Genomic DNA, 18,923 nt, shown 5'->3' with positions numbered 1-18,923 from the left:
GGAGGCACTAGAACACAGCAAAAAGAGGTTTTCTGCCGTGTTTCTTTGTTCATGCTCATTCTAGTACCATATGGTCCAACATCCAGTACCATTAGCCCACGTGACGCTGAACCCCCTTCTCACGTGGGTTTTGGTTCATAGACTAATTATGGACTGCCACGTGGAGAAAAGGGTCTCTAACCACGTGGTCTCTACTGTTTTTCTTTTTCCCCCCCTCCAAGTCAAGAAAGTAGCTTTTAGGTACTCATAACACTTTGAAATCAATTCGCCCTCCCACTCCCAAGACCAAAGGTGATCTGGGAAAGTTGCCCAACACACTTGCAAGTTTGCGATGTTTGCCTCCCCACCACCAACTGCATACGCTTCAGGGTAAATCCCACTTTCACCGCTCGCAAATTGTCTTTTCGCACTATACCTCTTTTTTCTTTTTGTTTTGGCCGTCTGTGTCTGGACGATAGATTTGATCCAACCCCTATTTATTTATTAATCTCAAAGAAAATATTACCTATACAAAGCTATAATCAATAAATTTTGTACTGTCCCTCGTTGATATCTAGACCTTTGAATATTCATCGTAAGTGAAAATTGCTTTTGTATTGGTCCAATATATTTTAAAAATTCGATTATTTAAAAGTTGTTAAAAATGAATAGCGGACCAATGTACTTAAGTTTTTTGGTCAAAACTTATAAAATATTTTCACTTATAATTCATGTTGGATGGAATATTACAATCACCTTCTTTAAAATACAACGTCCTTATTTGCAATTGATATCGGGAATATCAAAATTTGCAAGATATTTACTTTATTAATTTTTAATTCGCGTGGAATGAAGTATTGCAATCACCTTGCGTATAAAGTATCTAATTATCAACTCTTAATTGATGTAGGGTGGGATTATTGTAATCCTTTATGATACGAGATTTTTATCGCAATGTAGAGACATCCCTATCAAGATATGATATAGTCCATTATCAATCGTTACGCATCAAAATTTTAAAAATGGCTCCTATGCATTCAAGATGTGGCTCCCACATATGTAATACTTTGTCCGCTAGATTTAGGAGTTGACTCCAACAAGTGTAGCATAGTGCTTAATTTCCAATTCTACTTGGCGAAAGACTCTAATTTCTTTTATTATGCGCCAAATATGCGAGAATTCCCTTCAAACTCATTGAATGCATTCTAAAATTTAATTATGAACAATTCCTACAAATAGATACTCACCATATGTATTTGAATTTTCTTGCTAAAATTTATAATTAAGGTATTCATTTTATTAATTTTTAATTCATGTGGCACGATGTGTCGTATGCAACGTGTTATAAGTATTTATTGCTCCCCAAACGACCCTCTTTTAGTTTTGTATCTCTACATCTCAATTGATGACACCTTCATTTTTCTTACTTACAAATTCAAGAGAAATGAATTTTTTTTATTCAAATCAGGTTTGATCGAACCAAATCAATCACATTGTAAGTATGATACATTTGTAATGTGATTGGTTATTTTTCATGAACCGTGCACTAATCATATAGCAAATATATTACACTTATCATATAACTGATTCAAGTCGTCCAAATTCAATTGGAATTAGAATTTCCCAACATAAACATACAACTAGCAGTAGGAAGGCGTTTTTGCTGTATTGTTTTCGCTCTTCTCACCACTTTCATGATCCGAGCTTTTATCTATTTCCCTATCTCTTATAATGTTTATTATAATTTCATTATATAATCTCATCTTATTTTAATTTTATTAATTATAAACCCAATAAATAAAAAATTGTTTCATAGAAAACATTAAACACATGCATCGCTTGTGTAAAAGCACTCATTTATGTAAATAAGCTTAAAATGCAGTTATCCTGGAGATTCATCTTGTTTACCCAAGTGTGATGGGGTTAGTGTTGGGTGGTAATCAGACGCTCCTATTTCAACTATTACAAGCGATTGGAGTACGAAACTCCTTAATAAATTACAGACCGAATATTACAGAAGATAGTAAAGGTAAGAACAGAAAACAGCAATAAAGTAACAAAACAAAATGATAGAGATAATCGGCTCAGATCAACCTGATCCAACAATAAGGGGTAATCGGACACAAAAGTTCCGTACCCGAGAGAGAGACCGACCCACGGTAACACCAAGGAACCTCTCAGGACCCGACCACGACACCCCAATCACTCGGTATCTCTATCTCACAGTCACGAAGACTTTCAAGCTTTTACTGTTCTCACGAAGGGAAAAGCACACCACTCCTTTTCGGTAGTTTCAGTTCGGTGAAGAAGAAGAGACGGCATCTTTCATTTATAGGGTCGGACGAGATAGAGAAGAAGGAAAGCTTCGGTCACCTTCCTAAAACCATCACGTTGGTTAAGGAAGGGAGCCATGAATCGCGGCAAGGAGAAGGAAACAGAATCACAGAGAAAAGGGAAGAAGGAGACGACTGTCGGCGCAAGTGAGAGAGAGAAAGACAAGAGTGATTTAGGGTTCAGCCAAAAAACCTTTAAGTAGTGGGTTCGTGGGTCGGGTTTACCGGGTCGGGTTCTTGGGCTGCCGAAGTGGGCCAGCTCTTTTAATTACTTGGGCCACCGAGAATTACTAACACACTCCACCTTGGACCAAGTCTTATTCCAAGAACGAGGTCAGGAGTTTGTTGGATCGGTTTTGTCATCATAGCCTTTTGGGGGTCCACCCCTTGTACCTGCGAGAAAGGTAAAACAAGATTAGTCTGGGGCTAAGTTTAAAATCTTTAAACAATTAACAAATTTCTCAGCAGGATGACTTTTAGTACCCATATCAGCTGGGTTTTCTTCAGATTTTACCTTTTCCAATTTAATGATATCCTTACTCACGATATCACGAATAAAATGGAATCTGACATCGATGTGTTTGGTCCTATCATGAAAAATTGGGTTTTTGCAAAGTTGTATAGAGGATTGACTTTTTTAATTCGCGTGGAATGAAGTATTGCAATCACCTTGCGTATAAAGTATCTAATTATCAACTCTTAATTGATGTAGGGTGGGATTATTGTAATCCTTTATGATACGAGATTTTTATCGCAATGTAGAGACATCCCTATCAAGATATGATATAGTCCATTATCAATCGTTACGCATCAAAATTTTAAAAATGGCTCCTATGCATTCAAGATGTGGCTCCCACATATGTAATACTTTGTCCGCTAGATTTAGGAGTTGACTCCAACAAGTGTAGCATAGTGCTTAATTTCCAATTCTACTTGGCGAAAGACTCTAATTTCTTTTATTATGCGCCAAATATGCGAGAATTCCCTTCAAACTCATTGAATGCATTCTAAAATTTAATTATGAACAATTCCTACAAATAGATACTCACCATATGTATTTGAATTTTCTTGCTAAAATTTATAATTAAGGTATTCATTTTATTAATTTTTAATTCATGTGGCACGATGTGTCGTATGCAACGTGTTATAAGTATTTATTGCTCCCCAAACGACCCTCTTTTAGTTTTGTATCTCTACATCTCAATTGATGACACCTTCATTTTTCTTACTTACAAATTCAAGAGAAATGAATTTTTTTTATTCAAATCAGGTTTGATCGAACCAAATCAATCACATTGTAAGTATGATACATTTGTAATGTGATTGGTTATTTTTCATGAACCGTGCACTAATCATATAGCAAATATATTACACTTATCATATAACTGATTCAAGTCGTCCAAATTCAATTGGAATTAGAATTTCCCAACATAAACATACAACTAGCAGTAGGAAGGCGTTTTTGCTGTATTGTTTTCGCTCTTCTCACCACTTTCATGATCCGAGCTTTTATCTATTTCCCTATCTCTTATAATGTTTATTATAATTTCATTATATAATCTCATCTTATTTTAATTTTATTAATTATAAACCCAATAAATAAAAAATTGTTTCATAGAAAACATTAAACACATGCATCGCTTGTGTAAAAGCACTCATTTATGTAAATAAGCTTAAAATGCAGTTATCCTGGAGATTCATCTTGTTTACCCAAGTGTGATGGGGTTAGTGTTGGGTGGTAATCAGACGCTCCTATTTCAACTATTACAAGCGATTGGAGTACGAAACTCCTTAATAAATTACAGACCGAATATTACAGAAGATAGTAAAGGTAAGAACAGAAAACAGCAATAAAGTAACAAAACAAAATGATAGAGATAATCGGCTCAGTTCAACCTGATCCAACAATAAGGGGTAATCGGACACAAAAGTTCCGTACCCGAGAGAGAGACCGACCCACGGTAACACCAAGGAACCTCTCAGGACCCGACCACGACACCCCAATCACTCGGTATCTCTATCTCACAGTCACGAAGACTTTCAAGCTTTTACTGTTCTCACGAAGGGAAAAGCACACCACTCCTTTTCGGTAGTTTCAGTTCGGTGAAGAAGAAGAGACGGCATCTTTCATTTATAGGGTCGGACGAGATAGAGAAGAAGGAAAGCTTCGGTCACCTTCCTAAAACCATCACGTTGGTTAAGGAAGGGAGCCATGAATCGCGGCAAGGAGAAGGAAACAGAATCACAGAGAAAAGGGAAGAAGGAGACGACTGTCGGCGCAAGTGAGAGAGGGAAAGACAAGAGTGATTTAGGGTTCAGCCAAAAAACCTTTAAGTAGTGGGTTCGTGGGTCGGGTTTACCGGGTCGGGTTCTTGGGCTGCCGAAGTGGGCCGGCTCTTTTAATTACTTGGGCCACCGAGAATTACTAACAGTTAGAATACCCACCTTTGATTCACAAAATGTATATTAATTAAAATACCCTTAAGCACATTTATATTTATATAAAATGACAATCTCGTTAAATTTTTCTATTAAAAAGATTGTATCATCCACATTTAAAATTGATAAAAATTAAGAGAATATCAATTAGGATCAGTTACTTACTTTATTTTTATTTCACTTTCATATGATGATATAAAAGATAATAAAAATTTAAATTATGTATACACATTAAGTGTGTTCTGATTGTCAGTAGATGTATTTTGAGCTTAAATGCACTGAATGTTGGGATGGCAATATGGGTGGAAAGCCATAGTTACTACCCGAATCACATAATTTTAGGTTGAGTTGAGTTTAATATTTTTTAATATGGGTCTAATATGATTTTATTTAAGTAATTTTAAATAAATTATGGGTCTTAAAGGAGTTCTAATGGGTTCGAAATGTGTTTTTCATGTTTAATTTTCTATTAGTGAATCAAGAGTCATTTTTTATAATATAATAGAATCGTGTGCAATATAGTTGTATTGTATTAAGTGGGTTAAATTTGATGAAATTTTATTACATTATAGGTCTTACAGTTTATATGGGTTGATAATGAATTTTAAATGAGTTAGTGATGGGTTTTAAATAGGCCCAACCCATGAGTCTTATATGAATCAATGATGGGTTTTAAAAAGTTCCGACCAATGATTTAATTTATTTAAATTTATTGTTGATGCAGTTATACTATAACAGTAACCACTCCTACATTTCTAACTTTTCGCATTTTTTACGAGGAAAAAAAAAAAGGAAAGTGGAGGATTTTATAAAATAGCCCAAACTTGCAATTTATATGTGACCATATAATTTTTTTTTAAAAAAAAAGCTGACAACATACAGTTAGATTATAAATTTAATGAACTTATCAAATAACAATAGCTAGTAATAATTCATAATGAACTAATATGTACGAATAATACATACAAATTATTATTATTGTTATGATTGAAGATCCACAATTCCAAACATAATTATGGAGAAATTAATTGCACAATTATTCATATCATGAAATATTTTGTAAAATGCAGTATTTTATATACGTCCAGAGTTTTTTATTTTATAATTTAAAAATGAATATTTAATGTACACAGTTATTTTTCAAAAATAATCAATAATACAAATTTTGTTTTATTATATTACTATTTGCATTAAAAATATTGTCTTCTTATTAATATCTAAAATTTTGAATATTTTAAACATAAATATAAGAGAATACGTACTACTAATCTACGCCTACTCATTTGCAATCGACCCATTTCAAATTCATTAATTCAAATCCATTTTGAACTCAACTCATATTGAACCCAATTTATTTGGATTCTTCCCAAACTCGAGTCAACCCACTTATTTGACACTTCTAACTGAATGATATAATAATAATAATATTATATATATATATATATATATGGATGGCCTTACATGCGTAATGCCCAAAAGATAGAAGTGGACATGCCTCCTTAGTGCTCATTTTGTATGGACTTTAAGTTTAATGTTTCTATTGAGTGGACGTGGTTATTGGCAAAAACTTATTGAATTTATCGTTTGGGCTCATAATAAATTAAAAATTGCTCCTGCTATTTAACCAAGAGCCTTGAGTATTATAGAAGGACGTGCTGCAAGAGTAAAGCATTACTCTTTGGGTGGAATTGCCACAACATTGACATTCTTCTTAACAAGAATTATTACAGTAGAAAATTAAACTATACAATATTTGACACTATAAAGTAAACGGGAATCAACATTAAATAAATCGAATATGTTTTAAGTCTAAGTCTTCAATCCAAGTACATAATATACAAAATCAATTCATTATTAGAAGTGAATGGAGCTTAAAATATAGAAGTGGGGGAAAATAGTATTTTTTAATCTCATTAGTTAGGTCAATTTTATTTTTGGTTCCATTTGGGATTAGCACTTTTAATTTCATAACTTATAAAATATAGCATTTTTTGTCCTCTTCTACTTTTTTGTCTATAAATTAACGACGTATACCACATGCCTAGCACGTGGACACACTACAAGAAATATTATTTATAGCCACGGCTAATTACTATGGTAAACAATAAAATATCGTGGCTTTGCTATGGTTTATTAGCCGTAGTATTAAAGAGCCATGGTGGATGTTTTAGTCATGGCTCTCAAGAGCCATGGTTTATAAATACTAAAAGAACACATTTTTGCCATGCAAAATAAGCCATGGCCAATGCTCTTTTTAATTCTTTCCGAATTAAAATTTTAAAATATTACTGGAAATGAGATGAAGTGAATATGCTTTAAAAAATAATGACCAAAAAAGACTAAAAGATTTTCATCTTTTCTTCACTATGCTCTCTGTTTTCACATTTTCCTCACTTTCTAGCGTCTACTGAACCTCAACAATTCAAATAACTAAGGTGAAATCAACTCTTTGACAGACACTTTCTATATTCACGTTAGATGAGATCATACTCATAAAACTTAAATGTAATTTGTGATGCAACTTGGTCTAAGCTAGACGGTGAATGTAAGTCTAGTGTATCTGAGACTCTAACATGAAGATAAAAATTTGAGTGAAAACTTTTATATATACAGTTTCAAATTTTTCAGTTGCAAACAATACAAGACTAAATTGGAAACCATACACGAACAACATCGAAAGCATAGGCAAGGCAATATTAGAAAAGGAAGCGATCCAAGACATCAGCAACATCAAGGTCCCAACTTTTTCAACTACTTGAATGTTAAACGAAAGTATTAAGTCCCTTAAAACTAATATTTTGAGAGAATGTTTATTTTTAAACTCACTGGAGGTTGCTTAACAGATTTGTTATCCAAACAAACACGTCAACTACTCATAAATAAGTAAATAAAAAACTATTTTTTAAACTTAGATCCTGATTGAGACCTAATAATAGCAGGCAAGAGGACTATCGTGAATGTGAATGTATATGAGGAGTCCTATTTAGGTAACTACCAAATGAAAAGGCCAAGTTTTTAGAATTAAAATCATGAAATTGATCATATAAAGATTAGAAGAAAGAGAAGCGAAAGAACTAATAGGAAAAGAGATATGTGAGAAGTCAATTGAGTGTGTTGTGTGCATGCATGCCCAAAACTTCTTAAAACTATAAAAATAGCCTCAGTTATCTTCTTATATACTCTATTTTTTTTTTCCTAAAAAAAATTAAACATGCAAATATTGTATCCAATACATATAGAATGTGTGTTGGTGTCATATCCGTATCAGATATTGCACTAATTTTTTTTTTTTTTAAGTGTCCATCCATTATTGCTCAACATAACCCAAGGTATTGGGTGAATTCAATAAGGACTTTTAGTCGGCATCAAATGTAGAGTGTTGGATTTATGATAAGTGGTTTTATTTCTAATCGTGAAAACAAGTTATAGTATTTTGGAGAAAACTTGAGTCGCACTTTCTTTGATCCATACAAACTCATGTTGTAATTTGTACATGAAACAACGACTTTGTCTGTTCTTCACTTCCAAATTCAGTAGGCGATGCTTAAGTAGACTAAAGTACAAAATTCTATTGGCATAGCCATATCCGTTGGATTGGAAGAGAGGCTGAGTTGGGCAGTCCGACGATGGAGGGGACAAGCACTTTGATGAATGCAGCTTATAGAGCTACCTTGGCTTCACTTGTTTACCACATATAGCAGAAGAGGAATTTGAGGAAGTTACAAAAACAAATTAGGTCGACGGATTCAATAGCACACTTACTTCAAATCAATTTAGAAATAGAATTATCTGAGCTGAACTCAGATATAGCTTCTGTTTTGTATAGAATATTGCATATTGCTTGGTTAGATTAGACAGATTGATGCCTTCCTCGCCCTATGTGCTTACTTTTTCTTACTACAATTTATCTTTACCTAAATAAATAGTTATATATTTATATCAAGTTACATAGTGTACAATATATTTTATTATTTGTAAATTTATGTCAAAATTTGACTATTCCCATGAATTAATTCAAAAATCATAATATTAATAATAATAATTTTATATCAAATTTGGTGAGCTGAGCTCGAGCACATTACATATGAATCAAGTTACAGTTCGAAGCCAAAAAAAAAATCATAATAATAATACTAATAATAAATTTTTCAAATTTTGGTGAGTTGAACTTGAGCTCATTACAAATCAAGCTCGAGTTTGAACCGGGGGCAAAAAAAAAAAAAATCGAGCTTGATTCATTTACTCTCGTAGTTAATATCCATAAAACACAAGTAAAGAAACAGGGGCTCAATTTCATAAATCAATTCATTTTATTGCTTAAAAAAATATCAAACAATCTAAATTTTATCTTCCTATTCATGTATGAGAGAGAGAGAGAACCACAGTCCACTCCATTGGGCCCAATGAAGGAAGTTTCCAAGAATCCACCCACCTCCGCCATAGCCCAATCTTACACGCCCAAATCAACCCATTTCCTACGCGTCAAATAATTGATTGTGAATTTGTGATGATCCCACTCCCACTCCCACACAAAATCACCATCATACTTCATACCATGTCATGGACTAAGAAACATGCATGCATAAGAGTAGATGACATGTAATGTGATGTATGTATGTATGCATACATCGAAAACCCATCAATAACAAGCAGAATACAAGATGACATTGGCACGACAACTCACCACACGGACCACACACACACACAGGCACGCACTACCCTTTTTCCTCTCCTCTATATAACTGCAGCCTCGTTGCCTCAATCATCACTTTTTTCCACTTTGATTTCAATACTTCCACACTAGGGAAAACCCACAAATCTAAGAGCAATTACTGCAATGGGTGAGGTAGGAACATCCATCTCCTCCTATTCACGCCTCTTCTTTCTATTTTCTATTTGTGTATGTTGTTTTTGACTCGGTTTAGTGTTTCTTGGGGTGTTGCAGAAGAACAAGAACAGTGAAGGAGAGCAGAAGGAGGGTGAGAACAAGAAGAAAGAGAATGGGGGAGGGAAGAACAATGTCACGGTCGTGTTGAAGGCCGACTTGCATTGTGAAGGCTGCGCTTCCAAAGTCATTAAATGCATTCGCTCTTTTGATGGTAAATAAATGCTTATATATATATATATATATATATATATTCTCTTCTCTGTTTTATGCATCTGAAATTGCTTCAGAAAACTTTTCCTTGACCATAAGAAGCACTTTAAGAATTTTTCCAGTTCTATTTTTCTGGGATTCCTCTGCTTTTGAGCGCATACGCTCTGTTTTCAGGCTTTCCTTTACAAATAGTTGTTGTTTCAGATAGGATTTGCTAACTATAGTTGTTTTGGTTTGTGTAAAAGGCGTGGATACAGTGACGATGGGGGATGGGCAGACGATAATGGTTGTGGGGGAGGTGGATCCGGCGAAGCTCCGGGAGAAGGTGGAGCAGAAAACGCACAAGAAAGTGGAACTCATTTCGCCACAGCCCAAAAAGGACGGCGACAAAAAGGAGAATGGCAAAGGCAAAGAGAACAGCGGCGGCGACAATGCCAAACAGGAGAAGAAGAAAGAATCCAAAGACAAAAACTCAAATGATAAATCCGATGAGAAAAAGTCCAAGGAAAAGGAGGTACAGTAACAACAAGTTTAAATTTTCCCCCACCCCGTTTGTGCTCCTGGAGTGGAGCCAAGAACGTTTCTGCTGTTCCCTATTGTGCGCCTGTGTGTACCTGGTGTCTCTGCATTGGTGGATGGTTTCTGTTGAACTTTTGCGGATTCTGATGTGCTTTTGTCCTTACCAGCGCACGTTAACTGTCTTGCTATGTGTCGAGTCGTTGTTTGATGCATTCTTCTTTTCTTCTTGAGCATGGTGGAGGGTATGAGTTGGAATAGAACCCAAATTTGTTTTTTTCATTACTTGGTATTTTGTTTATTCCGGTGAAAGCGGAAATTCATGTGTCAGCTAGCCAGTGCACGTTAGCATACTGCCCGACCTTCACGTCAGCTGCTTGATTTTTTTTTCTCGAAATTTTCAATTTCTTTTCTCCAATCAGTTTTTCCATTCGATCTGCGTAAATTCCACGTTTTCCCATCAATTGTTCCTTCGTTGATTCGACGATCTTAGCACTTACCTCCCAGTAATTCTTTTAATTCCATTTGCATTGACAACATACTAATTCACCATTTTGTTTGATGGACAGCCCCCCGTTGTCACGGCGGTGTTGAAGGTGAATTTGCACTGCGATGGATGCATTCAGAAAATTTACAAAACCGTCGCCAAAACCAAAGGTGGGATTCTCTCAAAACCCTTTGAATAAACTTATTCTCATCTTCCTGAACGATGGATTTTTGAGGGCTTGCGATTGCGTTTGCAGGGTACCAAGACATAAAGATCGACACGCAAAAGGACCTGGTGACAGTGACCGGCTCTATGGACATGAAGGCTCTGGCTGAGTTGCTCCAAAAGCAACTGAAGAAGGATGTGGAGATTGTGCCCCCGAAAAAGGACGGGGAGAAGAAAGAGAAAGGCGGAGGCGCTGCAGGTGGCGGCGACGGGGGTGATGAGAAGATGGAAGGAAACAAGATGCAGTCGCAGCCAGTTGTGTACCCGTACCCATTTATGTACGGGCCGAGTATTGTCGGGGATCAGTTTCATTACAACCCATATGCTGCCGGACCATACCAGTACCACGCCCCTCAAATCTTCAGCGATGAGAACCCCAACTCTTGCAGCGTCATGTGAGAGGAGTAAAATGTAAATAAAAGAATGTTGTCGGCTAAGGTTTTAACAAGAATATGTTGTTGTAATCAATTTTGATAATATTTAATTTGGAAAATTAATTGTTTAGTTTATGTGGGTGTAGTGGACATAGCAACGTGCTCATGATTGCACGAGGGTTTGATTAGTCAACTTTTGTCAATTTGCAAATTAATTATGATAGCTCTTCATCATTTGTGGTGGAGTTATGTGGAAAAGGGATCACAATAATTTTCTACATGTACTTACATCCTCATGCCTCTCATTATACAATAATTTAACATATATGATCATAATTAATAAATCATAATAGCAAATTATAATATAATTATGCGATAAAGTATCCACATATTTTTTCTGGGATTTGAATTAGTGATTCATTTTCATAAGATTTATGAGATTTCGGACTTCATCGATAGATTTAAAGTCCAAATGGCCTTATTGGTGACACGAAAATGAGTGAAGACTTCATCTCTAAAGTTTTTTCAGAATAATTTTTTTATTATTATGATATACTAGAAATCGTGAAATTATGACAATTTGTGAACATATAATTAAATAAATTTTTATATTCGTTATATCAGTATGGACGAGAACAATAGAAATTCTTTTTTTTTTTTGTCAAATATATATGTATAATATTCTTACAAGTTTTTGTCTTAAAATCAGTAAGCAGGAAGCATGATGGAAGATTCTAGTATGAAGGAAACAAGTAATTTCCAGAAAGTCCCACAAGGGATACTACACTTTTTGACTTTGATTGGATCATAATTGTTGACGATGATATATATGATCATATTACAGCTAAGCACCAATGGTACTATTTCATAATAATTATTGTATAAAAGGAGGAGGCATATCAAAAGCACTAACACTTTATTATCATTATTATTATTTTATTTTCACCATATGTGTACTCCTTCCATTTAAAAAATGAAATTAATTATATTCAGAATCAGAATAAAAGATTTAAATTCCTCGCAATAAATATAATTGTAATGTTTTTTCAACCTTTTGCTCATTGAATAGAATCCACCTAAAAAAATCAACTTATTTACCCCCGGACCAACAAAACACTTTCCGCGTTTAGTTAAAAATCTTGTATTTTAATTACCCAAATAGAATTATTATAACATCCATGTTCCATAAAATAATTTTAGAGCATATAATATGTTTGATTTTTATTATAAAAAATAAATTATTAAAATAATTCAATGATACAATTTTATGATTAATATGATCAGAACCAAAAAGTCATAAAAATGACTCACTAACGTCCAAAATGCTCTAATTTATATTTATCTATTTAAAAAACAATTATATCTTTTGATCAATTAATTTTACCAATAATTTTCAATAAATATTAAGTAAGTTATTAAACACGCATTAAATCTGCGATGATCACTAATTATTTGCATGTGTGTGTGTGTGTTGTAATGTTATTTTATGAGTAGAAACGCAGAGACAAGTGTGAAAGAGAGATGGGCAGAGGTAGAGCATCCTGTCATTTTCCCTCGACAAGCAATTCTTTGGCATTTACTCCTATAGGTATAAGGATAGGGGACTGGGACTCCCCCTCCTCTCTCTCTTTCTCTTCTGCCCGTAAGGATCAATTTTTTAATTTTAATTATTTTTATAAAATGAGATAAATATTTATTCGTATAATGTTAATGTGATTATGTCCTTCAATAGCACAAAATGCGAATTTCAAAGAGTAGGGCTTAGGGCTGTTGATTTGCCAAAATCAATTCAAATGGATCGATATTTAGATAAATTTCAGTAAGATGCCGTGTTGAATATTGAATCGAATTAATCGATTCCATTCAATAAAATCAAACTAATTAGATTTGATATTTTAGTAAATTAAAAAATGGGTACGTTAAGATATGTATCCAATACCAAACTGAATTAATTGGTTTAATTTTGATTTTTTTTTTGGATTATTTCAATTTGGTATTTAAGCAAATCGAAGTTTATTAAAAATAATAAAATAATTTAAAAGGTAAATACTAATAATCATGATTGTATTATTAACTTTTTTGTAAATAAAATGACAAAAATAGTGTAAAAGTAATTGGTAGGATAAACTTATGTACTTAATAATATTTCAGTATTTTGTATGATTCAGTAAAATTAAAATTAAAGATCGAAGTCAAACTCCAAAATTAAATTTTCATAAAAAGAAAAATAAAATACCAAATTAAATTTGTGGATTTGATTTGATACAAGTGGAATTTTTAATTGTGGTTAGATTTTATTGACCCACCAAAATCTATGTGCCCTTGATATTGAGAAATATGATGTTTATGATATGTTCAAAGATGTCGTGTAAAGGCTTTCAATTTTTGCATAGCTACTTTTCCACATTGGCATAGAAAATAATGTGCATGCATGGGGACCAGAATTTCTGACATTTATGGTGATGACTATGATGGATGACCCCATCGCAGACGTTGTGGAAACTGGAAAGCTATGCACTAGGAAGAAAGTAGGATGTGTATGTGGGCATGCACATCAATGTATGACACATGCCATCATATTTTAATGTGCGTGCTATAACTCCGCCACCATACATGACATGACATGACACATAAACATTTACTCTTTTTCTCAGCCTTTTCCATGGAAAGATGGAGGGACCTTCACAAAAAGAGGCAAAAGTTCACTTCACAAACAATGTTTTTTTAGGTCCTATTTTTTCCTTTTCATTGAAATGAATTAAAAATTACACCCTATAATTTGGTTATTATTAAATACTTTATCTGAAAAATTGTGGATATTTAGAATGTTAATATCGATAATTGATCAAACATACAAAACTATAAATGAAAGTATCTGAACGGGATCCCTAGTGAATAAAAGAAATTAGTCACTAAATATTAAGATAATTATATATTACGATGGAAAGAAAAATATTATTTGATGCGTATCAGATTTTTTACCACACCAAAAAGTTAAAGAATTTTAAAAAAAAATTCTAAAATCAATGGGACTAACCCTACAAAACAAAGATTAGCAGTTCCATACTTAAATCAGTAATGGTTAATTGAAGAAATAAAAGTAAAACTTTAATCAAAGTGAGAATAATTGTATAAAATGGTGATAAGATGTATATATTCCTATGAAGTACAAAATATAAGTATAAAATAGCTTAAAAATCGAGAAAAAATAATGATAATAAGTTGGAATGTGAGTGTGAAGAATGATGTTACTAAATGCCTGTTCAAAACCTATATTTATAGGCATGCACAAGCAGGATACATAAGTTGTTCCAAAGTGACATACATCGTTGAAAAACCCTTTGAGTTGGCTATCATCCATAAAAAATCATTTGTGATTTAGATAAATATTGAAAGAGAGATATGATTGTTTTATCAAGTCGTGCCAGGTATGTTTGAAAATTCGAGAATTCGATACTCGTGGATTTTCAGCTCATTTGTCGTCAATCTACTAGGAACCATTTAGAGATATTTTAGGATGATATGTCCTGATGTATTGACAAGTTATATGACGTATCCGTCCAACTATATGATGACATGTCCGATTGGAATGACCTTGTATCTTGGACCTGCCAGTTCAGTAAAGTAGGAGTTAAACTTGTGGGTCTTATCTCCCTTACTGGTGGGCTAGTTGGAATTGTGTTGGACTGATTTCCTTTCTTGTGAGCTCAATTCAAAAATTTTAGAAGGCATAATTATGATGGTACATTTTAGTAAATATTTATATTTCAATGTAAATTAATAGACATTATATATACCGATATAGGCCTTACTGAAAAAAGAGAACAACATAAGGCAAAAATTATAAAACTATTATTATTATTATATAGAATTAATTAATTATATCATTTAATATATTTAATCATGAAAAACTAAATTAAGTACATTAATTATTTCATATCAAAATATATAAGAAAATAATAATAAATTAAAAATTACTGTCAAAATAGATAAACACTTATATTTGGATGGGATTTAAATTTATAACTTTTTGTTAAATGAATGATTTTAGAATTTCAGTTTTACCATTGAGATAAGGAGTCATTAATTGCAAAAATGATTGTTAATTAATTAAGACTGTTCAATGTTACAAGTAGGAAGTGTTAGAGTGTTGGATCGAGTTTGCTAGTATTATGAAATATTAATGATATCCTAAGATCTAATTATTCGTAAATGACATGATTGCCCCTACAAATATTTAACAATATTCGACCAGAAATTTCCAAGTTATATATATACATCGATGAGACAACAAATTAAATATAGGAAAAAGACAAGTGTCGGGGTGGACAACATCCAAGAATATTCCATCTACCCAAAAACGCGATTTTATGGCTCCATCATGGCAGCTTCATGCAATATTCCGACTACTGAGCTGCTAATCTAACACGACTAGAGTACAAAGTATGAAGAAAGCGTGCTTTTTGTTTAATAATAATTTAAAAGAATTGAGAGGGATGTATGCGGTGGGATTCCAAAATTCATGTGATAGGTGGGGTTGTCTTCTCTTAGTTGTGATGATTGCTTGAGATTGAACCCATGTGGGGTTTTCAATACTTTGAAAGACATTGGTTAGAGGGGAAATAAATAACTTTTTTTTTTAAAAAAAAAAAATTGGGTTCATGATTGAAATTAGATTTAAGGCTAAATAACAATATATATATAACATTTATTCTTTTATAAGTACAAAACTATATATGAGAATATTAAATAAGAAGCAAAATTGAATATTTATGCAATTATTTTGATTTATATCAGCATTTTTTGTCTAAACCCTAACGAAAGAGGATCAGATAAAATCGAATTTTTTTTTAAGTATATAAATATATTTTTAAAATTTATTTGGTAGAAAATATAATTTAGCATTTTCAGAGATAAGAGTATAATTAACTATATATTTTAGATTAATTAGGATGAGAAAAAAACATGGTATGGATCCATCCATCCACCAAAAGCCAAGTCGGGTTAACCCAGCCCAATCCATCTTAAAGCGTAATTGGACCTGGGGGTAATAGGGCAGATTCTAACCCTACCCGAGCACCCAAAACTCAAAAATATTAAAGTCTTGGACCAGTTGACATGGTTCTTCGCCTTTGTTGTAATTGTTACACGCTTTTGATGATTTTGTCCAAATTAAAATTGGTCTGACTCAATTAATTATATTATAAATTATTATTATTTTCAAACCTACATCAAATACATAATTAATATAATACATTTGTTATGTAATCATCTTAATTTTATTAAATTTAATTCAAACTAATTTTTTTTATTAAAATATCTAATCAATATTTTGTAAATAAATATAAAGTCAATGTAATCGGCTTTCATTCAATTAGTTCATAGAAATAATACCAAATAACACCATTATTTTTGAAAAATCAAACAATAAAAGAACATAACCTACAAAAAAGAAAAGCGAAACTGAGTATAAGTAATATTAATCAATACAATCTTACACAATCAAACAAAATTAATATAAAAAATTAAATATTCACCAGTTTACTTATCATTTGTCGTGATTTTTGTTTTAAGGACATCAAAATCGTACAATACCACCGTGCTGCTGTGTCTCGTGCCTGCAGAACATCCGCGTCTAGGAGAAGTCACCATCATCGGCCTGAAACAATGTTTAACACAATTAGTTTAGGGGGAGATGAAAGAAAATATATTTGTCTTAATTTGGATAAATAATTTAAAATGTACTTTTTCTTAATTTTACGTATCATTTTGGTTAGATGAAACTAACATAAAAAAGAGTGTTTGGTCAAATTTATTCAAAAGATTTTATAAATTCATAAATCTTATTAGATGTAAAATCTTATTTTAAAAATAAATGTTTAGAATGTTCGTATAAAATAATATGATGTAGATTATAAGATGTTCGAATGACAATTTTATGTTAATTTAAAAAAATTGTTAAAATTTTGATTAAAAATAAATTATTAACTCCTTACTCTTTTTTTTTAGACTAGCTTATAAGTTCCTAATTTTTTATGCTTGCAAAGTTTATAAACACTTATTTTGTAAAAAAAAAATACATCAAATAATTTGTAACATCTTATAAAACAAGATGAATTGACTTGAAATATTATCCATCAAGTTCGATCCAACAATTAATTTATGAGCCTCAACTAATATAACATAATTCAACAAACAAAATAATTACATCCTCATGTATAATTTAACGACTCATAATTTTATTTTGGGATAGTACCTAAGTCGTTAACATTTACCAGCCTAATATGTAGACAACACATTAGTATTTAGTAGCTCTTCAACGTAGTTTTATTGCATGAACCCCACTTATGAACACCACCACCGGCGGCAACCCTAGACCCCCTTTCCTCTGCCCACCGCTCCGCCAGAATCCGCTCGAGCTCGCTCGGCCGGCAGGGGACCGTCAAGGCGCCCTCATGGTCAAAGCCATACTCCTCAGCAGCTTGCTCCAATAGCCTCAAGAATGACGGGTGCGTGAGGCAACTCAACGGCACGATGAATCTCTTGAGTTCATCGTCGTCCTCCGCGATCACAGCAAAATGCCCTTCCTTTACGTCTTCCGGCACCGGAATCTCTTCCATCTCGTCGTCGCAAGAAAATTTCTTCCCTAGAATTAGACTCTTCTGCAGCCTTTCCAACACTATCTTGAGCTTTAAAATGCCACCAATTTTGCCTCTTGTTCTAGTCTTGGACATGCTCCTTAATTTGTGTAGGAAACGGGACTTAGTCAAAAAGGGCCCTTGTGTGTGCGTGTTTCTTGTAAGCAACACAAGATGCTTTTGTTTGACAGTGAATTCTATGTTTGATCTGTACATGTATTTATACAGCGTACGGGGTGTGTGTGTGTCAGAAGGATAAGACAGCCGTAGAGAGAAAGGTCGAGGAGGGGGTTGCAGCATGGAGACCAATGCATGTGAGGGAAGCTTGACGCACCCACGAAACGTCATTGTTAACTTGTCATTTCCATTGAGGCATTTCATCAAACATCTAGACTTTTTAGTTCATCAGTTGTTCATCAAATAATTGAATGAGTTTGAGGTCCTTGCCATCAAATATTGTGGTCAAGAATTGATCACAATTAATTATCATGTATGCATGTATGTCCGAATTAATTTCCACTCACTTTTGTTTGGCAATTGGACAATTGTAACCAAAGTGATTATTGTCAAGTCACTTTTCTTAATTAAGATTTGATTTTAAAGTTGCCAACCAACGAAAAATGTCGCTCGTTCGAGAGACACAATCAATCACAAAATAAATATTAGTGAAGAATGTGAAATTATTTTTTGTTGCATTGCAAAGAAAATAAACTAGGGTTCTGTGTAAGGTAGTGTAATTATACTGTTTAAATTTTCTATTTCAATTTTAATTAAAATAATTATTGAAAAATATAAGTCAATTAATTACAAGATAAGCAATAGAGTCGAGCATGA

The 18,923-nt window shown here is 33.0% G+C and overlaps 2 protein-coding genes across 2 annotated transcripts; one reads left to right on the top strand and one right to left on the bottom strand.

Moving 5' to 3' along the window:
* On the top strand, positions 9,442 to 11,719 carry LOC105170744 (heavy metal-associated isoprenylated plant protein 3). The gene is made up of 5 exons (XM_011091647.2): positions 9,442 to 9,597; positions 9,697 to 9,850; positions 10,095 to 10,363; positions 10,935 to 11,022; positions 11,109 to 11,719. Exons 1-5 carry the CDS (start codon positions 9,589 to 9,591, stop codon positions 11,474 to 11,476), a joined length of 888 nt encoding a protein of 295 aa, XP_011089949.1. The 5' UTR covers positions 9,442 to 9,588; the 3' UTR covers positions 11,477 to 11,719.
* LOC105170743 (auxin-responsive protein SAUR50-like) lies at positions 17,594 to 18,319 on the bottom strand. Its single transcript, XM_011091645.2, has one exon. It carries the CDS (start codon positions 18,303 to 18,305, stop codon positions 17,757 to 17,759), a length of 549 nt encoding a protein of 182 aa, XP_011089947.2. The 5' UTR covers positions 18,306 to 18,319; the 3' UTR covers positions 17,594 to 17,756.

The sequence above is a fragment of the Sesamum indicum genome, linkage group LG9 (genome assembly GCF_000512975.1).
Source record: "Sesamum indicum cultivar Zhongzhi No. 13 linkage group LG9, S_indicum_v1.0, whole genome shotgun sequence".
Lineage (NCBI taxonomy): Eukaryota > Viridiplantae > Streptophyta > Magnoliopsida > Lamiales > Pedaliaceae > Sesamum > Sesamum indicum.
The sequence above is the reverse complement of the archived record's forward strand: the minus strand, read 5'-3'. Positions and strand labels throughout refer to the sequence as shown.

What these genes read in the sequence shown, in the direction of transcription:
- LOC105170744 (XM_011091647.2), top strand. An exon ending in ATGCATTCGCTCTTTTGATG is followed by an intron (nt 9,851 to 10,094) that starts GTAAATAAATGC and finishes TTTGTGTAAAAG; the next exon opens with GCGTGGATACAGTGACGATG. An exon ending in AAAAGTCCAAGGAAAAGGAG is followed by an intron (nt 10,364 to 10,934) that starts GTACAGTAACAA and finishes TTTGATGGACAG; the next exon opens with CCCCCCGTTGTCACGGCGGT.
- LOC105170743 (XM_011091645.2), bottom strand. Translation starts at nt 18,305, where the DNA reads ATGTACAGATCAAACATAGAATTCACTGTCAAACAAAAGCATCTTGTG.